We start from the raw sequence: 25074 nt of genomic DNA, 5'->3' as shown, positions 1-25074 counted from the left end.
GTAGTAGTGTTTATGAAATCTCAAAAATTTAAACACAGTGGTGAATGACTGAGCAGGAAGACCAAAAGTTCAGAAATAGACTCAAGCACACAATGGGATTCAGTATTTGATAAAATGACATCTCAAATCTGTGGTGAAAAAAATGTACTATTCAGTAAATAATATTGGGACAACTAGGTATCCATCTCGAAGAAAATAAAATGAAATTGGATCCAGCTTTTCTCTGTCCATAAACCAGAATACATTCCAAATGGATCAAACACTTAAACGTAAAATAAGTGGAACTATAAAAATGTTACGAGAAAACATGGTTTAATTTCTTTACAACCTTGGATGAGGAAGACATTTATAATTATGCCTCTAAGCTACAGAACCATAAAGATGAAGGAGTTAAATTTGATATATAAAAGTTAAAAGTCTGCAAAGCAAAAATGCCAAAAGAAAAATCAAAAGAAGAATAAGAAACTGGGAATTATTGCATCTCGCACACCAGCAAACAATTAAGTTCTGAATTATAAAAAAGAGCATGCAGAAGCAGAAGAAAAAGTCCAATAATGCAGTAGAAGAATTTGCCAAGGATGTTACTAAATAAATGCAAATGATTCTTAAGCAAATGAAAAGTTCAGCCTTGACATTAATAAGAAAAATGCAAATTGAAACTACACCGAAATGTAATTTATCGTATATCAGATTGACAAAACTGTAAAATTTTGCTAACATCCTCAGTTGACAAAACTGGAAGAAAACATATATACTTCTTTATTGCTACATTTAAAAACCCCTGTAGCCCTGGCCTGTGTGGCTCAGTTGGTTGGGTGTTGTCCCATATACTGAAGGGTTGCCAGTTCCATTACCATTCACGGCACATGCCTGGATGGGGTCTCAATCCCGGGTAGGGGGGGCCTCCCTTCCCCGGCTGCTGGCTGCCAGCTGAGGCCTTCTTCCATTCCATGCCACCCCCTGGTGTTCAGTGCATGTCATAGTGAGTGATCAAACTTCTGGTCTCCAGGTTGAACTCCCAAGGGGACACTTTGCATATTAGCCTTTTATATATGTAGACTAGAGGCCCGGTGCATGAAATTCATGCACGGGGCGGTGGGGGAGGGAGGGGGGTGTCCCTCAGCCCAGCCTGCACCCTCTCCAATCTGGGATCCCTCTCACAATCCAGGACTGCTGGCTCCCAACTGCTCGCCTGCCTGCCTTCCTGGTTGCCCCTAACTGCTTCTGCCTGCCAGCCTGATCATCCCCTAACCACTCCCCTGCCAGCCTGATTGATGTCTAACTGCTCCCCTGCCAGCCTGTTTGCCCCCAACTTCCCTCCTCTGCTGGCCTGGTCACCCCTAACTGCCCTCCTCTGCAGGGTTGATTGCCCCCAACTGCCCTCCCTTGCAGGCCTGGTCCCTCTCAACTGCTCTCCCTTGCAGGCCTGGTACCTCCTAACTGCCCTCCCCTGCTTGCCTGATCGCCCCCAACTGCCCTTCCTTTATAGGCCTGATCCCTCTCAACTGCCCTCCCTTGCAGGCCTGGTCCCTCCCTACTGCCCTCCCCTGCTGGCCATCTTGTGGTGGCCATCTTGTGTCCACATGGGGGCAGCCATCTTGTGTGTTGGAGTGATGGTCAATCTGCATATTACTCCTTTATTAGATAGGATAGAGGCCTGGTGCATGGGTGGGGGCCAGCTGGTTTTCCCTGAAGGGTGTCCCGGATCAAGGTGGGGGTTCCCTTGGGGCGTGGAGTGGCCTGGGCGAGGGGCCTGTAGTGGTTTGCAGGCTGGCCACACATCCCCAGCAACCCAAGTGGAGGCCCTGTTATCTGGAATTTATTTATCTTCTACAATTGAAACTTTGTAGCCTGGAGCAGAGCCAAGCCTCCTGCTCACTTCGTGGTGGCAGCCATTTCTGTTGGAATTTACGTATCTTCTATAATTGAAACTTTGTAGCCTGGAGTGAAGGCCTGAGCTGGCCAGGGCTGCAGAAGCTTGGCTTCCTCCATCGCCCGGGGCAACCCTAGCCTCCTGCTCTTCAAGCTCTATGGCTGCCGCCATTTCTGTTGGAATATATTTACCTTCTATAATTGAAACTTTGTACCCTTGAGTGGAGGCCTGGGCCAACCAGGGTGTGTGGAAAGCTTGGCTTCCTCCATTGCCAGGAAACCCAAGCCTTCCTCCTGCTCTCTGTGGCTACAGCCATCTTGGTTGGGGTTAATTTGCATACTCTGATTGGCTGGTGGGTGTGGCTGGTGGGCGTGGCTGGTGGGTGTAGCAGAGTGATGTTTAATTTGCATATTATTCTTTTATTAGATAGGATAGTTTAGTGCAGCAGTTACCAACTGGTGATCCGAGGACCACTGGTGATCTGTGAGGTCTGAAAGGTTGGCGACTGCTGGTTTAGTGCACATACGCATACATATACACACATATATTTCTTAGCTCTGACCACAGAGAGGGCCTAGAAGCAATGACATCTCAGTAGCAATACCAGAACCCAGGTCTTAGTTTATAATTTTATTCTTCAGTAAAAGGAACCATGGCTCCTTAGAAAAATGGCTATAGACCTGGAGTAAAGACATAAAAGATTAGCCTGGAGCAACTTTAGTGGCCAAAAGCAAGTACTCAAAAATGAAAATGATGGGGGCTCCCAATATCCAAACCTGGAACAATTTGAACAAAATAATACAATATTGCCCTAGCTTGTTTGACTCAGTGGATAGAGTGTCAGCCTGCAGACTGAAGGGGCCCAGGTTCGATTCCAGTCAAGGGCACATGCCTCATGCACGGGTGGGGGCTGGCTGGTCTGCCCTGTAGGGGGTTCCGGATCAGGGTGGGGGGCGTGCAGGAGGCAGCCAATTGATGATTCTCTCACATCATTGATGTTTCTATCTCTCTCTCCCTTCCTCTCTGAAATCAATAAAAATATATTTTTAAAAATACAATTATAACCCAAAATGTAAAATTAACATCCTTGAATCCACACTGATATAAATTAATGAATGAATAAATAATGACTTGGGGTATAATAAATCTCCCACACAGAATTCTCAGTAATTTATGTACATAGTTTATCCTCAAGAAGTTGAAGCACAAATCCCCACCCCTTAAGTATGGGCTGCACACTGATTTTCCTGTAAAGAGGACAGTATGAAAAGGGGAAGTACAGTAACTTTACAGTAGAGGAGCTGACAAATTCTACCTCAGCCAGGTGATTAAGGCCAACACTGTTGGTGAGAAGCCATATCAAATAGCATAAACCCTTGACATAATGTGATGAGAATGGCACTGTGGGCTCCCTCTCCAAAACCATTAACCCCTGTCTAATCATGATAAAAATATCAGACAAATCCAAATTGAAGGACCTACTACAAAATACCTGACTAGTATTTCTTAAAACTGTCAAAACCATCAAAGACAATGAAAGTCAGAAACTGTACAGTCCAAGGAGACAAGATGATTAAATGCAATGGAATATTCTGGATGGGATCCTGGGAGGGAAAAAGTCTTCAATAAAAACTAAGAAATCCCCCCCAAAGTATTTGTTCATTAGTTGTGCCAAATGTACCATAGCAACGTTAATGGGGAAAACTGTCTATAGGGTAAATGGGAGCTCTTTGTGATATTATTGCAACCTTTCTGTAAATCTAAAAGTACGCTGACATTGAAGTTAACTAGTAGGGATTAGTCTATCCCTAAAATGAAATATGATGCAGCTATAAAAAGGAAAGAATGAGGAAGCTTTCTAAGTGTTGCATGGGAAACTGTATATTGTTACTGAGTAAAGCCAGGTGAAGAATTGTGTGCTTTTGCATGTTATATGTACAAAAAAATGCTCAGAGAATACGGGGGAAGGGGGAGGAGAGAAACAATTATCAAAATTTTCTATAGGGAAGGGTGTGGGAACTGGGCATATGGGCAACAGGAATTGAAGAGTCTTTTCATAATATATGTTCACATGTGATTTTTTGAACCATGTGAATATATCACCTATGCAAAAACTAGATTGTAAAGAAAATATATGGCATGAACTTTTGCAAACTCTGAACTAAGTATTCACAAATTAGAAACAGAATTTTAAAAAGTAAAACATTTTCATAAACCTCAATTCCAAATCTGACAAGATATTTCCATTTTTAACTTTTTTCCATAACTTATAACTGACCCAAGACTATTTCTTTTACATGAAACGTCATATTGTTGATATCAATGCAAAAATGAATTTTCAAACTTGAGCAGGTTCCATCTAACTCCACATCAACTATGAGAGAGTGAAAGTACATATGTAAAACCTAACCAGAAAAAAGCAAGGGATCTAGTTTTTCCTTCTGGCAAGAAAAAAAAAATCCCCTCAAACCTTTAATCACAGGAAGGTTATTGTAATAATCAGGAAAGAATGTAATCTTAGCCAAGTGTGCTAGGGAAGAGGTAAAATGCATTATACTCAGACTAAGAGGTGGTGAGTCCTGGGCCCTAGTGAGCATTCCCACCCGGGACATGCTAATAGAAAAAGCACTGAAGAGCCCAGTCTGGGCTGTTAGCTGTAGTGTGGTTGATCATTGTTAATAAAACCTAGTGTGGAAACTGCATTTTATTCTGACTCAGTTTCTGATCTGTTTCTTGTCTCAAACTGGTGCTGTGTTATCTATCTACAAGGCATTCTGTAGATAGTCCACCTGGAATCAGATCGGATCACCTGAAAGATTGTGAAAGATACAGGATTTGTATAGTTGTCCTAACAATATACATTTTGGGGCTTAGTTTTTCCAGGGCCTGACCAAGGACAAACTGTATTCAACAGACTGGATATTTGGCCTCTCTCCAGGTCTGAGGACCTAGATTGATTCCCCTGTATATAACACTAATATTAATAAATAACCATAGAATACTTTTATCAAGTTGACTTGTTTTCCCCCAAATGTGTATGATAATAATAGCAATAGGTAAAATGTGTGCATGATTAACTTGTGCCTGTCACAGTGTCATCTGCTTTGTCTCATTTAATTCATACATGATCTTATTATAGTTCTATTATTCTCCTCACTTTGAAAGTGAGAAAAATAAATGAGATTCAGGGAGGTAAAATAACTCCTTAAGGTCACGAGGTTCAACCCCAGTGAGTGAGAGCTCATCCTGCTGATTACTATATCAAATGTGCCTGCCTTTGGGCTGAATTCTAGAAAGCCCTATACACATTCTATATAATAAAAGAGTAATATGCAAATTGACCATCACTCCAACACACAAGATGGCTGCCCCCATGTGGTCAAAGATGGCCACCACAAGATGGCCAGCAGGGGAGGGCAGTTGGGAGGGACCAGGCCTGCAAGGGAGGGCAGTTGTGGACGATCAGGCCAGCAGGGGAGGGCAGTTGGGAGGGACCAGGCCTGCAAGGGAGGGCATTTGGGGCAATCAAGCCTTCAGGGGAGGGCAGTTAGGGGTGACCAGGCCTGCAGGGGAGGGAAGTTGGGGGCGACCAGGCCTGCAGGGAAGGGCAGTTGAGGGGGACCCAGGCCTGCAGGGGAGGGCAGTTAGGGGCAATCATGCTGGCAGGGGAGCAGTTAGGCATCAATCAGGCTGGCAGGGGAGTGGTTGGGGGTGATCAGGCTGGCAGGCAGAAGCGGTTAGGGGCAATCAGGAAGGCAGACAGGCGAGGAGTTGGGAACCAGCAGACCTGGATTGTGAGAGGGATGTCCGACTGCGCGTTTAGGCCCGATCCTACCGGGATCGGGCCTAAACGCGCAGTCGGACATCCCTCGAGGGGTCCCAGATTGGAGAGGGTGCAGGCTGGGCTGAGGGACACACACCCCCATGCACGAATGTCGTGTACCGGGCCTCTAGTGTAATATACTAGGATATGTATCTTTTCAGTTTACCAAGAGTTTCACATGTGTTTCTTATTGGACCCTCGCAACAGCACTGTCACTTTGAAAATTGATACTACTCTCATTTACAGATAAGGAAAATGAAACTCAGATCACCTAGCTAGTAAGTGGCAGCTATGAGGTACCATCTTAAGCCTTCCAACTGATTATAAGTCTAGTGTGTTCTTTCATTACCCTAAATTTTCAAAGACAAATTTTATTTCTAACAGCCCTTACAATTCAAATGGTTTAATTTTTCATATTTTAACCACATCACTAAATGTGATTTTAAAAGAGCAAATATTTCAGTTAGATAAGTGAAGCGAAAACTTTCTTAATTTTTAAAGCTGTTATCTATAAAAAGACATCAGAAATCGAAAAACAGTTTTAGAGTCAGTTATATTTCAATATAAGAAAGTAGTCATATACATGTATTTTGTGCTTGATAAATATAATTACATCTAGAATTATAATAGGTTATCTAAGAATTTCTTTTTTTTTCTGAAACTGTAAGTAATACCATTTTAAAATAATTCACATTTTCAATACATTCCTTTCTGAATTGCTTTTATCCAACAAATTTTTCATTTCTGAAGTTACTCGCACTATTTTCAAAAGAAATTTGGTATGGAAAAAGAAATATACAATAATAATTGAGCATCTCTTAGGATGATACAGGAAAGCCTAATTATCCAGCAATAATTATGTATCTGACATACATAAAAGATGGAGGGAGCCTATAAGAAATGTACCAGTTGTCATTTATTAAACCAGATTTAAGTTGTTACATAGTTTTTTGCTTCTTTCTAATTTCTATAAGTAGAAAAGAATCTAGATTAAACAAATTACAAGTTAGTGTTCACAGTATCTTCCTAAAATTTTAAATTACTGTCATTTTGTTAGTAATTTGGGAGTATAGCACTTACATCCCAGAGATAAAAAGTAGCTGTGTAACCCAGAAATGGCTGGGTCCAACAGTCAGCCTATCTATCTTACCTAATAAAAGAGAAACATGCAAATTAACCATCACTCCACTACACCCACAGCCAATCAGAGTGGGTATGCAAATTAACCAAATAAAGATGGAGGTTAATTTGCATATGAAGGCACAGAGCGGTGTGAAGCCTGCTATGAGGGGAAGGGGGGCGGCAGAGGGAGTTACTGGAGTGGTGCTCCAGACAGAAGCGAGGACGTGCCGGCTCCAGGCGGCCCGGGAGCGGGGACGTGCCGGCTCCCAGGCGGCCAGGGAGCAGGGACTTGCTGGTTCCCAGGGAGCAGGGACTTCCCGGCTCCCGGGCGGCCCGGGAGCAGGGTCGTGCCGGCTCCCGGCAGGAGCGGGCACTTGCCGGCTCCCAGGAGGCTGGGAGTGAAGCCAGGGGCCTATTCTTGCACGAATATTGTGCAACGGGCCTCTAGTATATATATAAAAGGCTAGTATGCAAAGTGTACCTCGGGAGTTCAACCGGGAGACCGGGAGTTCAATCGCTCGCTATGATGTGCGCTGACCACCAGGGGGTGGCGCGGAACAAAGGAAGTCCCTGGCCAGCAGCCAGAAGGCCCCGACGGCCCTGATAACTGGCCAGGCCTAGGGACCCTACCCATGCACGAATTTTGTGCACCGGGCCTCTAGTGTTCTCATAATTCCTCTGTATTCTCTTTTCCTACCTCCCTGAAAACATTCACTCCTTTAGGAGGAAGTGGAAGTTTATTGATGATTTCCTAAAGATAAAGATACCTAAGTTTGGTTGGGATTAAGAGAGTAGGGTTCACACTGAGCAACACCATTCTCCCCAAAGCCCATTCACCTCCCACATGCAGCCTGTCCAACCTCGCTTTTGGTAGAGCTTTTCAACTCTCCACCTTAAGACTCTTCAGTTTTACTTCCATACCACAGTCACTTGTCAGCAAACAAAGGGCACTCTGGACACTCCAGTTCCCTGGATTCATCCTTGGGACGAGGGGATTAGTGGGTGTGTGTGGGTTGTAAATATTTGCCTCCCACAAGTAAAAACGAGCATAATATGACCAAAGATGAAAAGAAGACAAAAGATAATATATTTGTGTTATAGACACTATAAAAGTTGTCTATGGCTTTTGACATTTACTTCTTTTTCAGCTAAACAAATGCCATAAAAGATAGCATTACTCTGTTGTTTTTAGTTGCAAGATAACAGACCACAACCATGGACTTGTTGGTTTTGGTAATGGTGGCAAAGTGGAGTCCTTGTCACTCTTTTGCACTGTCATCTGGCTCTCACCATCACCACCACCCATAATTTGAGAAACAGCTTACATAAGTTATAAGCCTATAGCTTGGAAAAGAAAAAAAAATCTTGATGTTTTACATAAAAATCCATATTTCTGGCATCTATTGAAAATCTTCAAGCCCAAATTCCCACATGGTAACAATCAGCTAAAGCCAAGTGTTGGTCGACTGCTCATTTATATTTTCAGCTCTGAGTTCAGTTCTGCTGTCTACTGTGACTGAATCTACTATGCAGGCCTTCCTCACCAGCTAATCCAACCAACTTTTGTGTTGTTTCCATATGTGCTCTTATTTTGAGATCATAAAAAAATATTTCTTTTCCATTTTAAAGTAATCTTTAGATAGATTTCAAAATTTTGTGTGTCTTAAAATGAAAACATAAGCTCTTTAGACAATTGTGTAGCGTTATAGCAATTTACAATTGTTGGGTGTGTCAGCTGCTGTTCTTTTACACAAAATATAATTATTAAGTTATCATAAAGAAACAATAGTTTTAAAATTTGTCCTCACAAATATTGAAGGTACATTTTTTCACATTAAGGACATCTTGGATTATTTTGTTCCAAACATCTATCAAAACAATTGCTTAAAGCTTCTCTGAATTTTATTTCAGCATTGCATATGTCCTTAAAAGATAGCTTACAATGGGTTGGAGAAGTTATGGCTGAAATTGGACCAGCCCATTTACAGAAACACGGGAAATGGAGTATCTTTGATATAAAACAAGCCAATGCTATCACTGATTATTTAAAAATCAGGTATGGATTTCTTTTTAGTCACAATTATTTTTTTGTTTCATATCTTCTAGAAAATATCTTCTAAATAGAAACTAATTCAGTTTTTAGTGAAGTTTGACATTTATAGAAGTTATACAGTAATTAACTCAACCAATAATTAGATAATTATTCTAATCATCCATTCAATAAATAAAAGTCAGGTCATTGATCAATTTAGCTAACTTGCATTTTTAAAAAGAGGTTCGTGTTTGATAAGTATAGTTTTATTTAGAATTATAATAAATTGATCTATGCATTTATTTTTCTCTAAGTCTCTAATACCATTTTGTAAATAAAAAGATTCTTTTTTATTTATCAGACTTGATTACAATGGAATCTATATTTTATGTAGATGCCCTTAATGTCAAAATTTTACATTTTAAAGAGAACATTCATCTCCACTTAAACATTTATTTTAAATGCTTTGTACTAGAAATTTAAAAGATTTATGTATATACTTCCTCAAATTTATTAGCTGTCTAGAAATATTTTGTAGTATTGACCAGTTAAACTCAGTAAGTTTTTCTTTCTGCATAGAAAATGATGGTATATGGAGGGAAAGTATTTTTATTACAGTGATTCTTCAGTGGTGAATTATGAAATCTGTCTTTTTATTTAATCTGTCACAGGGTCTGCATTAGAGTCCTTTTTCTCTCCCAGGGAAGAGAGATTTTAGAGTTTGAAAACATTTACACAAGAGTTGGTAAAAATATTTCTTTTGTCTTACTAAAAGCTTCCCAGAATATCTTTGTTCTCTAATACTGTATACTGCAGTGTTTTCCAACTTTAAATTTTAAAATTTCAAAATAAAGCGTGCTGCATGATGTCCTAGACATGCTCATGATTTGCTTGGCAAGGATCCTGGTTGTAGTCTGGAAGCTTTTTAAATATTAATGTGTTTAATATGATAAGATTTGTATAGTGATTTCTGGCATGAATTAATAATGGCACATGATATAATGTTTTTATATAATAGCATTTAATATAATATGATTTCTTACCATAAAACATACCTCTAAAGTGTGTCTTCCACTAAAAGCCACATTAGTCTTCATATCAATTAGAATAAAGCAAGGCCCTTGTGTGGGGGGAGAGGAGGGAGTGGAAATCCAGACTGAAGGGAACCTGGTCCCAGGTCTTTCTGCCTCTCAGGGCCTGGGATACTGGCCAGGGGGAATCCTCTGCACATTCATATAGCATCCTTCTTTCCATCCTCTCTCTCTTTAAAACTGCTAAGTCTCTTTTGCAGAACACATTTTTACATCTAAGTTCTAAGCCCAAGAGGCTTATACTGGTCATTGGAACTGGTCGTTAACCACAGCAGCAAAACCCATGCGGGCACCATAATAACACCTTCTAGATGAGGAAAGATGGTGGCTCTTTTCTCTTTCATCTCATATCTCTCATCAATATACTTCTTACCATGTTATTTCAGAAAATGGTTCAGAGGAGATGTCAGTCTTAGTCACTGTTAGGTCCTAACCAGGGTAACCACTTACCAAAAATCCCTCGTCTTCTTAAAAAAAAGTACTGTTTCAGAGATTAGTCATCATATAAAGTATACAAAATAAATCGGAACTATATTTGATGCTGCTAAATCTTTATACTGTGATTTTAAAGAAATTATACATTTTCCATGTACATGTTACATAAATAAAATATCAGTTAGTAGGATACCTGGAATTGATACAGAAATTGTATAAAGAGAAATACATTTTTCTATAACACCTATTCATAATGCCTCATAGATCCACAAATGTAAGTTTAGTGGCAATTAAATAATATATTTTTCATTTTAATGACTATAAAGAAATTTTAAAAATATGAAGCTAACTCAATTATTGAAAGTATGAGCATGCTTCAATTTAACCTGATATTAAATTTACTCAACCAGTGAAAACCCTCGTCAATTTAGGGAGAGCAGTTTTTAGAACATGACCCCATAGCACATGAAACTTAACTGGCATAAAATTGAAATCTCATTTGATACTGTTAATAGTGTCTAAATCAGTGATTTTTAACGAGTTTGCCATGCCATAAGAATTTTTAAAACATGCAATATTTCACTATTTAGTCAGGGGCACTGACCTCTTTTCCCTTATATTATAAAATTTAAAAATGACAACAGCCAACACAATAGCCATCCAGTGTAAATGAATTAAAATTATACCTATTTTTTGTCAGATCAGCAAAAAATATATATTTTTTTGGTGTGCCACATAATTTTAGTATAATTAGTTTATGTGGCCATGAGACAAAATAGGTTGAAAATTGCTGGTATAAATGATATATTCTGTCATGTGTCTGTGAGTTTAAAAAAACTAATACCAAAATTCCTCCCCAACATTACTGTAAGTACTGATGAATCTTCTTGTGCAATATACACATATGCAAATGTTGTATACCATATTTATATATAAAAGCCAAGTGGCCGGAGCGACCAGAACAACCGTAATGACTGGTTCCTATGAGGCGCACTGCAGCCGGCCAACTGGCCTGATGGGGTGGGGGGGCAGCCCCTCCCCCTGCCCGGATTGGAGATGGGGCCGGCTGGCCAACCTCCTGCAGCCCCCCCCCAACCCGGCCAGCCCAGCCCCTGATCGACCCCCGGACCCCAATTGGGGGCGGGGCCAACCAGCCAACCTCCCGCATCCCCTCCCCCCCACCAGCCCTGCCCAATCGGCCCCCATGGCGGGGGGCTGGCCGGACATCACCCATGCACGAATTTGTGTACAGGGCATCTAGTATAAATATAAATACTGCTGCAGCTTTTTAATTAGGACATAATTTGGATATATATCTGGAAGCACACATTTCCCATTGTGTATTCTACCTGTCCCCTGGAATTAGGTGAAGGTAATGTGCACAGGCATATATGCAATATGAGAAAATCAACACTGCCTCTCTGTGCACAACAAGGAATCGAACTTTCTGGCATGGGGCCAGATGCCTTGACCCATTTTCATTCTCGGTATTTCTTCTTTGATTTATGACTAAGACAAGCTGTTTAGCAAAGTAGTCTAAGGCTTGAGTCAGTGGGAAGTCTAAAGGAAGAGGGAAGAAATTTACTCTCATTGCGAAGGTGTCACAGTTTGCTCCCATGGGAGGTCATCTAATATTTCTTGGTAAAGTTAGAGAACCCCAACCAAGGTGAGGACCAGTGTGGGGCAATGGAGGCAACTTGACCTGCCCCTGAGTAAGGTGCCTCCCTCCCCTCCTCTGCCTCACCCTAGTCCTGGCCTTACCCCAACCTTGCATCTTTGACCACTGCATCCATGTCACGAATTTCCCTTTGTCCTGGGAAAATCTAATCACTACATGTAATGAGGAGAATAATGCTGAAAGATGATGAAATTTCAGAAAGACTTATGAATTAACTTTGAATTGGTGAAAGAAAAATCTTATACTAATTCACTGAGAGGAAGCCAAGCTATTTACAAGTTTTTACTTTTTCTACTCAAAATCAGTTATTGCCAGTGTAATCTTTTTAACCTTAATGCTTTCTCTAGGTAAGCAATGTAAGGAGGGAGAATTTGAATTTATTTTGCTTCATTGAATCATCAAACTTCACTAATCTTGATGTATGTTCTAGCCAACAAATCAAAGTAATGTCAAAAGCTAAGTTAGTTTTCTGAATGTTGATGACTAATTTACTAGTAAATGTATAAGGTCCTCCCCCCCCCAAAAAAAAAAAATACCATGAGTGAGTCTGCACACCCATCACTTTTTAATGGATTGTGTTAGTTGTGAGATCAACTGCAAATGTAACTCGGAGAGACCCAGCTGCCTGAGGATTTCTTCATTGATTTCAAATGAATTGAAACTTTGATCCATTACAGCATTCAGAAGAAGCCATTATTATACATGCTCTGTAGCTACATTTTGCAAATGTTAATTTCTCAGTTATATTAAAATCAATTTTCTTAAATAGCAAAAGGCAGCAGAGTGAAAGAGAAACCACTAAGACAATTTTTTGTTCTTGGGCATTTTGCTGTATTATGAGTCTATTAATTTTCCCAACCAGCAGGAAGAGAATTAGAAAAATCCAAATATTATCACAAACAGGATATTAAAAATCAGCCCTTTAGTAAAATTTTAACTTTTAATAATACATTGCTGAGATCCTTAAACTTACTAGAAATATGTGTTTTGGCTCTTTATAATTTTTTATAAACTAACCACTTGATCTTTAGGGTAGGAATAGAAGAAATCATCTTCCTTAAATTAATTCCTCTCTTTGATGTATGATCAAATATTCTGCAAGAAAATCAGACATCTTCTAAATGGATTTTAGTTCATATTGCATCATTTTTCAAGAGTTATCAGAGATTAATTTACTCTTGAAACAGATTTTAGAACGTGAGAAGAAGTAATTGATACAGAAGTAGGTTGTAGAATTCCATGCCATTTATGCTAAAGGAAACTGACTTTAGTTTGGAACAAAATATAAAAATAATGTCAAGTTTGGTGTTATTTAGGGGCAGTGCATTATTTAGTTGTAAGCCAGGAAATGTTAAGGTGCAATATAATTGCTCCCTTATTCCAAACCTATCTACTCATCACAATTAATTTACTGATATTATTTTAGGCACTGTTATATTGTCAATGTCTCAAAAAGTAAACTGTTAATTTCTTAGTACTTATAAATAAAATAAATTATTAGTACTTATAAATTAAATAAATTTATTTTGGAATAAAGGAGGGGTTAACTCCATAGTAGTGTTTAAGGTCTTTAGCTTGGTCAACAGCTTTCCTTTAATAAACATTCTTACATATTTGCCTTTTTTCCTGAAATAAATGTTTCACAGTCGCATAATTGTTTTATATTTCAGCTTATTTCAACACTACAAGCTATATGAGTTTCTGTTCTACTCTTCCAGGGAAGAAATTGTGATAGGAACTGAGGTAAGTAATTTATCTAGATGGCACCAATTAAGCTGAATCACTTAATGCATGCTGATCAGCATCTGGATCTTTAACTGCTTAAAGCAACTTCTTGTCAAGATTACTCAAGTGTTAATATAACCAACTAGTAGTTTATAAAAAGAATAATCACACAAAGTGACTTTGGATTAAGAAAATAAGTTGTCTTTGGGCATTAACAACATTGTTAAACACATATACTTTATGTATTTATGGATTAATTCTTTGACAAAGCTCAAATGGATAGGATATGTATGTCTTCATAAAAATAAAATCAGGAAAAGTGAGATAAATTAATTCAGTTAAATCTCTTCTAATTGCACATTTGTTTTCCATCTACTCGTCTAAGGCTTAATTCAATTCCTACTTTCTCAATGAAACAAACCTTCCTTAATTGCATCATGTTGCAAAGAAAGGGTTTAGGCAAACTCTTTAATCACATTCTATTATTTTATTCCAATTGATCTCTTTTTGCTGAATATTGGCTACTTTTACCACACCAATTAGCACATAAATGCACTGTTATATGCTTTTCTAACTATAACCTGAGTGTAATTTCCTTGAAGAAAAGGGTCATGTGCTGTATTTCTACCACAGTATACAATATAATGAAGGACATAGTAGTCTCTCAGTTAACACTACTTCAGTGATTCAGTGGCAGTGCATAAAATAGAAGTTCTATGGTCAGTCTACTTGGAGACACTTTTGACCAGCCTTACATATAATCACATATTTGTAATGACCAGAAATGAATTATGTGTAAGGGAACATCTTAAGGAGGCTAAAAATGCCATTAAAATGTGTTTCTTAGGTACTCTACTACTTTAGGAGACTACATTGCCTAAAAGTGTAAGGCAGGGGTCCTCAAACTTTTTAAACAGGGGGCCAGTTCACTGTCCCTCAGACCGTTGGAGGGCCGGACTATAGTTTGAAAAAAAAAATGAACAAATTTCTATGCACACTGCACATATCTTATTTTGAAGTAAAAAAACAAAACGGCAAAAACACCCGCATGTGGCCCGCGGGCCGTAGTTTGAGGACGCCTGGTGTAAGGAATAGGGGTGGCTATGTTTGCAAATAAACAGTGAATAAGGGGATATTTATGTTATCTTTATAATTTTCCTGATATTAAGAACCAGATGGAATGTGCCAACTATTCTGTCTTCCATAGCATTGTTATTCTACTGTTTTTAAATTGTTTATTTCATAAACATTTCAGTCACCATCACTCACCCTCCATTTGGATACTTGTTCTAATGGTGCCCTTTTAAAAATGAGCTGAAGGAAAACAATGAACCCTTTTGCTTTTGAGTTTCCTTAAAATTTCTTCTTTGCAATATCCTTGTAGCTTAAACTAAATGTCACTTGACAAAGTTTCACTGAAAATGTTTCCATTTCAGAATTACATCATATAGTGTGACAGTGTTGCAATAATTATCGTTATGGAATACGATCCTATCTCATTTATTCAGCAAAACTTTGGGAAAATGATAGTGGCTTCAATAGCAGCATAAGCAAATATTTAGAATTATCAAGGAAAATTTCATAAAGAAGTCCCTTTTCCCTTTGTTAATTGCACAGCCATGCCTTTCTTCTCTGCTGTAAGGCTATATTTAGGTGACATTTATGCTCACAGAAAGATAAAGTGGAGAAATCGGACAGGAATTGGCTCCTTATTTGCCATTGTCTTTTGTATTTTCCCCAAGCTGACAGAACTGTAAAAATCATCTTTAGGAAGATATTGGATCTTCAAGAATTAGATCACTCATGGATTTTCTAAAGGATTAGCCAAGCAGTTATTATAGTATGCAATATTTTATGGCATTTTAAAATTATCTCATAACTCTTAGCAAATATCTATTTTTTCAATTAACAACCTTTGGCGGAGGAGGCAAGAACCTGCCCCACTAATGTGACTATTCATGCTGACCTCAGAGCTCTGGGACCAAACAAAGGCCACAGGCCAGTGTTCTAAATTTAACTCTCAGGCAAGCATTCAAACTACATAGCTGATGAAATTTAGTTTTTGTAAATTAATGGATGGAAGATGAGAACAAAACACATAAATCACCTCTAAGAATATTTCATAGCATATGTTATTGAGTTCCTATTATGTTTAGGCCTTGTACTGAGTTTCGGGTATAACAGGGATAAGCAACAATTCCTGTCCTGAAGGAGTTTACACTCTACTGAGAGGAGACAGGAGAATAAATAATTACAATATAGGACCAATAATGTTAATATACTATGGGGACAAATAGAAAACAAAGAGGAGCATCTAACTTGTAGATTTAAGGCTCATAGGGCTTCTAGAAACAAGTGAAATCTAATAGGAAACCTAAAGGTTGTGAATGACTTAGCCAGTCAATATATTATAATTTTGGAGTATGAATGGAAGAAATTCCACTCAAAATAACTGATAAACACAGTGGATAAGCTAGCCTAAGGTCAGCTGGATCTAAGTAGTCAGTTATGACGTGTGTACGTACATGTGAGTGTGTATTATGAATGCATGTGTCTCCACCTCTCAGCCTAGTTCTTCCACTTCTCTGATTCTCTCTGTTTTGGCCTCATTCCCTTCTGTAGACAGGCTTCCTCCAACCTGCAGGAGACATGACACAGGCAGCTCTCATTTAACAACTGCAGACAAAAGAGACATCCTTCCTCACAATGTTAACATTACTGGCTGTGCTCGTTGTCATGTGTCCACACCCGATTAATCACTGTGGCCAGAGAAGTGGAGTAAAGTTATTAGAAAACCCAAGTAGGCCATATTGAATGGGTAACAAGATGAACATGTACCCAAAAGAAGCAGAAAGAGAATTTGCAGAAGGGAAGAGTGATTTTATCAAAAGAGTGAAGTAAACATGTGCACAACTCTTTTTCCATCCAAAATCCCGTAAGAGACCAAAATTTTCAAAATCCATTATGCTATGGATAAGAGATTTTTTTGACATCTAAATTTATAGATTATTGATTAGATGGAACCACAGCCTCATATATACAAAGAAGATGATACAGAGTTAATGACGGTTTCTTAGGCATCCTCAATTGATACAGAAGTGGGAGAAAGCTTTAGATGGAAAAATGAAAGCAAGTAGGAGACTGCTTTCCCAGCAACTGCACATCCAGCCCCTTCGCCCTCTGCTGATGAGCAGAGCACTGGGACTCCATAGCATTTGCTCCAAAGCTAAAGAAACTAGTGCAGACATTGACATACAAGAGGAGGACAGTTCTGTGGTGCTACTGATCTTCAGGAGAGACAGCAAATATACCCTAAATAAAAGCTACTGGCACACTAACTACCATCCTCCTTTGCACCTTCTACAGTATCTAGAGGCAAGCTATGGCAAACAAATATCCCCAGATAAGTAAGCCAGAATCACCTAATGTAAAGGTGATTGGCAGCCCCAATTCACCAAACAGTTGAGGAAAATAAAAACGTACACAGGCATGAAATTCTACAAACAGATCAAATAAGGAAGAGTTAATAGAGCAAATGGCAGAAGACTGATTAATAGTTTCAGAAATGTTTGAAAATTTATTATACTCTTAAAAAGTGACCTAATAGAGGTCTTAGAAATTTAAAATAAGATTTGAAAACTTTTAATGAACTATCAGGTACAATTTGTGTTGATAGATTTATAAATGTACAAAATTGATATTAAGGGAACTGTAAATTACCAGTATTTCCTTGAAAGGGTGTGGAAATCTTAATAGAATGTTAACCATATAAAATACTGAAAAATGTTTGCATGGAAATGGCATTATACCTCAAAGGTTTTATAGGTCAGTTTTACCAAAATTTTTCAGAGTAAATAATCCCCCTTTCTATAAATTATGATGGAGGATAGAAGGAAACAAAGTTTTCAACTCATTTGAAATTAATATAATCCTGAGAAAGGCTATGAATTGATAATGAATTATAACCAGAAATGGAAAACAATAATGCAAAGTTATGGGCAATCTCAGTTATGAAAAGAGATGAAAAAGTCTTAAATAAAATATTAGGAAGTAAAACAGAGCAGGTGATTGAATGTTCACAAATAGGGTTTATTTCAGATTTGGAGAGATGGTTTAACAGTGGGATATTTATTAATGTACTTTACATTATCAAATTAAGGGAAGAAAAAACAAATGATCATCTCAGTAGATATGGTAAAGAATTTAATAAAAGTAAACATCAATTTCTGATTTTTAAAAGACCCTACTTAATCAGTATAGATAATTACACTCTTGAGTCATAAAATATAACAACCCAAGAAACTTACTAGAAATATTTTAATGAAAACCTTAAAATACCCACTTGGGACAAGACAATGATAATTGTTATTATATACCAATATTGCTTTTTAGTTTCTAGCCAATGTAATAAAACAAACAAACAAACAAAAAAGAAATCAAAAGTAGAAGAAAAAGGTTACTGAAAAATAACACACAAATCTGCTATTGTTTGCAGATGGTATGAAACACAACATTCAGAAAAGGATATTTTCCTATATTTTAGTAAGAATCCACTAGAAAAGGATCACATTGATAATAATGAAAACCATAAAATATTTAGGTATGAACTTAACAGAAATCTGGAAGAAAAACACAATGAAAATTAAGTAGTTTTAAGAAAGAGGTTTTTTTTCTTAAATTCTGAGTAAATATAGAGAGATAGACATGTCCCCAGTTGAGAATACTCAATTTTGGGAAGATATCATGTCAGTCTAAATTAACCTGTAAACTCAAGGTAGTTACAACCAAAATGTTATAATTGTAGCATTTTACCAAGTAATTATTTTTTTTAAATTATTGTGGGGCATACACAAAATAGAAAAAAATAATATTAACCCTCATATATCTATTACCTAGCTTCAACAGTTATGAACTTAAGGCCAAAATTGTTAAATATTTTAATATGACTCTAAAATAGTGACTTTAAAGTACCTCTTTAATATCATCTAATGTGCAACAAATGATCAAAAGCCCCTAATTATCTTATAACTGGTTCATATTTGTGTTTTAATTTATTGTTTGAAGTAGCATCCAAATTTGATTTGCAATTAGATTGAGTCATTTTTAATGTATAAGTTCACTACTGTTTTTATTCTTTCCTTGCAATTTATTTATTGAAGAATCCACATCTTCTCTAGAATTTCCCACTGCTTGGTTTGCTAATTGCATTCCTGTGGTATCCCTTTCATGCTCCTCTGTTTCCAATATTTCTACTAAATGGGTTCTTAAGGTTTAGAGACTGACCATATTTCAGTTCAAATGTCTAGCAACAACAATCTATAGGTGGTTTTATACAATTTTATATGGAGGCAAATAATGTCTGGTTTCTTCTCTTTTTTTGTGATGTTAGGAACCACTAATCATAATTGGCTACATCTATCATTTCAAGTGGTGATATGCTATTTAATTATTCTTTTCTAATTTATTAAATGGTCACTTTTATGAATAGAAACTGTCACCCTTCACTTTTTTATTAAACTGAGATATAGTTCATATGAAAAGACAGGATAAGTGCTTGATTCTTCTTTCTTTAATAGTTTTCAAATAATAAGTTAGATTTTTAATATATTCCAAAAGTGACTGTGGTAGACTAAATAATTCCCACCCACCCCCAAATCAAAATGCCTGCATACTAATTCCTGAAACTTGTGAATATGTAACCTTACTGGGCAAAAGGAGTGCAGATGTGACTAAATTAAAGGATTCAAGATCGAGAATTATTCTGTATTGTCCAAGTAGGATCAAGTCTTCTTATAAGAGGAAAGGCAAAGAAGGAGAGTCAGTCAGAGATGGAGAGAAATTCTAAGATGCTATACTACTGGCCTTCATGATGGAGGAATAGACCAGGAGCCAAAGAATCATGGTCACTTCCAGGTGATGGATAAGGCAAGGAAACAGTTTCTTCTCTAGAGCTGCTAAAAGGAATGCAGCCCTGTCAGCATGTTAAGTGAAAAATATCTGACTTCCAGAACTGTAAGATATTAAATTTGTGCTATTTTAAGCCACTAAGTTTATGATAATTAGTTATAGCAGGAATAAGAAACTAACATAGATTTGGGCTAATGGCACACAATTGTTTTCTTTTCATGAATTTTAATTGCTATTCTTATTAACGTTCAGGTTGTCTCATCTTTGACCAGGTATCCCATTGGTCTATTTACCAATCCCTGTCTGATTACAATACTGTTTTAATTAGCATGGCTTTATAGAATGTCTTGTTATTTGATATGACAGTGTCTTCTCATTGTTTTTATTCTTCAATATTTGGTTGATTATATAGTTTACCTCTAATAGTTCATTTTTACTTCCATATGAAATTTAGAATTAAACTCATGAACATGTATATTTCTTGTATAGAATATATACAGGTATTTAGAAGAGTGGCATTTAAAATCAGTTGGGATAATTGTCTACATGTTTGAGGAAAAAAATTAAATTTCTCCTTCACATCAAACTTGAAAATGAGTCTAATTCATTAAGAGATTCATTTCTCATAATGATAGACATAGCCCATAATGGAACACTATAATTTTGTCCTCCCAAACTTCCATGAAAACAACTAAAAAAGTTGGGCAAGATTTTTTTTAAGACTTAAATATTTGAAAGTATTGGAGCTGGCAAAGCTTTAAAAAAAATATTGGCCCAAGAAGTGAACCTGACATTTAGAAGTAGTTTCTACTATAGACAGCTACTATTTTGTAAAAGGTAGCTGAGAATCTGAGACACTTAGAAGTGGAGTTTTGGTAAATAGATGGAGCTAGGAGAACAAAAATTGGAGTCGGAGTGGTGGAAGTAAATTCCAAAAGTTGCATTTAGAGGGCATGCAGGAGGCAGCCGATCAATGATCTCTCTCATCATTGATGTTTCTCTCTCTCTCTACCTCTCCCTTTCTCTCTGAAGTCAATAAAAATATATTTAAAGAAGTATCTTGCCCATGGATATTTCAATCCTATCTAATAAAGAGGGAATATGCTAATTGACCCTCACACCGTCACAAAGATGTTGGTGCCCACAGCCAGTAATGAGGTAATATGCTAATTGAATGCCATGCCCTCGAAGATGGTGGTGCCCACAGCCACAAGATGGTGGTGCCCAGTCCCCTCAGGCCCGCTGGTGCAGCAGGTGCGCAGCAAGGCCAGGCCCACCCCCATGTGGGCCTGGTTGCTCCGTGCGCCTGCCTTGGGAGTCCCCCAGCCCCCTCAGCCCCACAGCCGCCCAGGGCCAGCCCGAGGCGCAGGCAAGCCTTGGATGGCGGCTACCCAGCCACCCAGGGCCACCCGAGGCTCAGGTAACCAGGGCTGGCTGAGGCTTGCGCTGCCGGCAGTGGCAGCGGCTGAGGTGTGATGGGGGCATCGCCTTCCCCTGATCCCCGGGTCGCCTCCTACCCCTGAAGGCTCCTGGACTGTGAGAGGGGGCAGGCTGGGCTGAGGGACCACCCCCCTCCAGTGCATGAATTTTCATGCACCGGGCCTCTAGTATTATATAAAGCTGTTTATACACAAAGCATGGTTTATCACAGCTAACAATTGTGGAAAGTCAATTAGAAGGGAAATGGTTAAATAAAATGAAATATAATCCTATATAATAAAGAGGTAATATGCAAATTGACCCTCATGCCCTCACAAGATGGCTGCCTATGACCAGGCCAGCAGGGGGGTTAGTGAGGAACAACCAAACGACTGAACAAGCAGGCTGCATGGGGTGACCAGGCTGGCAGGGGGGTTAGTGAGGGACAAACAAACGACTGAAGAGCAGGCTGCGTGGGGCAACCAGGCCGGTGGGGGGGGGGGGAGTTGGGGGCGACCAGGCCAGCAAGGGGGGCAGTTGGGGTGACCAGGCCAGCAGAGGGGGCAGGTGGGGGCAACCAGGCATGTTGGGGAGGGGTTAGGGGCGACCAGGCCAGCGTGGGGGGTGCATTTGGGGGTGACCTGGCCAGCATCAGGGCGCAGTTAGGGACAACCAGGAAGGCAGGCAGGTGAGCGATTAGGAGCCAACGGTCCAGGATTGTGAGAGGGATGTCCAACTGCCGTTTTAGGCCCGATCCCAGGGATTGGGCCGAAACCAGCAGTTGGACATCCCCTGCGGGGCCCTGGATGGGAGAGGGTGCAGGCTGGGCTGAGGGGGACCCCCACCCCCACCCCGTGCACAAATTTCGTGCTCAGGGCCTCTAGTCTTATCTAATAAAAGAGTAATATGCAAATTGACCATCACTCCAAGACACAAGATGGCTGCCCCCATGTGGTCAAAGATGGCTGCCCCCCTGTGGACACACAATGGCTGCCACAAGATGGCTTGCAGGGGAGGGCAGTTGGGGGTGACCAGGCCAGCAGAGGAGGGCAGCTGGGGGAGACCAGGCCAGCAAAGGAGGGCAGTTGGGGGGGACCCAGGCCTGCAGGGGAGGGCAGTTAGGGGTGACCAGGCCAGCAGAGGAGGGCAGTTGTGGGCGATCAGCCCAGCAGGGAGGGCAGTTAGGGGTGACCGGGCCAGCAGGGGAGGGCAGTTAGGGGTGACCGGGACAGCAGAGGAGGGCAGTTAGGTGCAATCGGGCCGGTCGGGAGCAGTTAGGCATCGATCAGGCTGTCAGTGGAGTGTTTAGGGAGTGATCAGCTGGCAGGCAGAAGCAGTTAGGGGCAATCAGGCAGAGGCAGGTGAGCAGTTGGGAGCCAGCAGTCCTGGATTGTGAGAGGTATGTCTGACCGCCTGTTTAGGCCCGATCCCTCAACAGGTCCCAGATTGGAGAGGGTGCAGGCTGGGCTGAGGGACACCCCCCCCCATGCACAAATTTCATGCACCGGGCCTCTAGTCTATATAATAAAAGCCTAAGTGACTTATGGCAGAATGACCAGAATGACCAGTTGCTATGATGCCCACTGACCACCAGGTGGCCAGAAGCTGGGCTCATGCATGGCTGGCAAGCACAGTAGTGGTGGGAGCCTGTCCCGCCTCCGTGGCAGCGGTAAGGAGCAGCGAGATGAGTGGTAAGGAGCAGCAAGCAGGCAGGTGGTAAGGATCGAGGGGTCCCGGACTGCAAGGGGGTACAGGCCCGGCTCTGGGCCTCTAGTTATACATAGAAAACTACCCAGTCTTTAAAAGGAATGTATGGTTATATTAAGATTTCAACCATATTCTTAATGAAAAAAAATTACAGAAGAAGAACAATATGACCATAGCTTCCATTTATTTTCAAATGCAGATTAAACAGGAAAACCTAGACACATATATGTATGTATGTAAGTGATAATAAAGGGACTAGGAGGATTTATACTAACCATTAACATGGCATACCTTTAGGCAATGGAGTGGAAGTAAGAGTTGGATAGTACGTAAAGAGGGACATTTTATTTTGTATATTTCAGATTTATGTTAATCTTTTATAATGTGAATGTCTCCATATAATACTTGTACAATAGTAAAATTGCTCCCTAGTTCATTCCCAGGAGAATATAGGCACATTTTATACATTAAGTGTAGGCATATCAACCAGCTTCCATACTAATATATTGACAGACAGAGAGATATTATCTGGTGTTTACAAAATGTATGACCAAATAGAATAAAATAGGTGAACTCTTGATCCATACAATTAAATATCTTACAACTGTGTTGCTGCCATATTTTAATTTTAAGTATAAACTAGATTTAGCTGAAAAGTCATTTATAGAATAAAAATCTGGTGTTGTGCTATAACATCCCAAATTTCCCCTAAGAAAATAAACTTGATATCATGAATTATGTATATATAGTACATTTAAAAAATATTTATTCAGTTTAATTTCACCAATGTGACAACACATCACATCTTGGATCATTTATACTTTCAAAGGTTATATTATATACTAAAGGCCCAGTGCATGAAATACGTGCACTGGGGTGGGAGGGGTGTCTCAGCCTGGCCTGTGCCCTCTCGCAGTCCAGGACCCCTTAGGGGATGTCCGCCTGCCGGCTTAGGCCCACTCCCCACAGGGATTGGGCTTATGCCAGTAGGCAGATATCCCTCTTGCAGTCCGGGATCCCTTGTTCCTTACCACCTGCCTGTTCACTGCTCCTTACTGCTTGGCTCACTGCTCCTTAGCCTCTCCCGCCACTGCCTCTGTGCTCGCCAGCTGTGAGCCCGGCTTCTGGCTGAGCAGTGCTCCCTCTGTGGGAGTGCACTGACCACCAGGGGGAAGCTCCTGCATTGAACAGCTGTCCCCTGCTGGTCAGTGCGCATCATAGTGACTGGTTGTTCTCGTCGTTCCGCCGTAACGGTCTCTTAGGCTTTTATTATATAGATAAGTATTTAAACACATCCATAATCACACATATACACATATTTGTGTTTCAGTGTAGAAAAGCTCATAAGATTGTCCGCCTTAATAGTTTCCTTAATTTATCAAGTGTAATAGGTGTAGTTTTGTTTTCATTTAAGCCAGCATACATAACATGTTTCAGAATTTTACTTTGTAACATGGGCATTTTCATGCAAACCTCACACAATTCCAGGGGGCACTATACACAATGAAGTCTCTGCTTAATGGAATTGTTCATTGCCCAGTCTGTGCAGCTGTTGGTGGAGGCCGTTTTCACAAGTGGTCCTACAGTAGAACCTGAATATTGTAAATGTGATAAACTTAGATATTTAAAGGGTATGATAAATATACCTAAGTAGTTACCTTGCCTAGAGTCATATTTTGGCAGCCTTACATAACCCAAAATAATACCACTTAAAGTCAGCAAATGTAGAAAACTCAGACCTCGCTAAAAGCAGTGAATGTCAATTGTATATAATTTCATGTTCTGAGCACTTATTCCTAAAGCAAAAACAAAATAAAGAAAACACTTTTTTCTTCCTTCAAAATCAACACAGATTATGGGTGTTAGTGACACTGTGCTTAAAAACTGTTAGGCTTTGAGGGGAAAAGAATCAGGTAGAAACATAAATTTTATTTTCTGTCTTTATAAAGTTATAGTTTCCCAAATAAACAAAATATGAGACTTATGTAAACACTCACCCTTTTATGGAAAAAAAAAATAGGCAAAAACAACATTGCATGTCGGATCATATTTTGGAGAGGAGGAAGGCAATTGAAGCGTAGCTATAAAGGTTTCTTTTTCCTCTTCAGTTTACCCTTGAGATGTACCTATCAAAATAATCTAAACTTATCCAGATGATGTTTGTAATCTTGAAAAAGGCTTTTTTTTTTCTTTTTGGATGATTGTATTAGCAAACTGCTGGAAGGGAAAATCATACAGGACATAATTTGTAGTTTGACCTAC

At 39.4% G+C, this 25074-nt stretch overlaps 1 protein-coding gene across 1 annotated transcript in view; it reads left to right on the top strand.

Moving 5' to 3' along the window:
- Window positions 1-25074, top strand: part of CABCOCO1 (ciliary associated calcium binding coiled-coil 1) — a 109633-nt gene that overhangs the window by 20720 nt on the left and 63839 nt on the right. Inside the window, exons 4-5 of the mRNA XM_008145471.3 lie at window positions 8730-8874; window positions 13725-13797. Coding sequence (XP_008143693.1) covers window positions 8730-8874; window positions 13725-13797 — 218 coding nt within the window. The remainder of the gene's footprint in view (window positions 1-8729; window positions 8875-13724; window positions 13798-25074) is intronic.

The sequence above is a fragment of the Eptesicus fuscus genome, chromosome 17 (assembly GCF_027574615.1).
Source record: "Eptesicus fuscus isolate TK198812 chromosome 17, DD_ASM_mEF_20220401, whole genome shotgun sequence".
NCBI lineage: Eukaryota > Metazoa > Chordata > Mammalia > Chiroptera > Vespertilionidae > Eptesicus > Eptesicus fuscus.
This window is presented reverse-complemented; position numbering and strand designations above follow the sequence as displayed.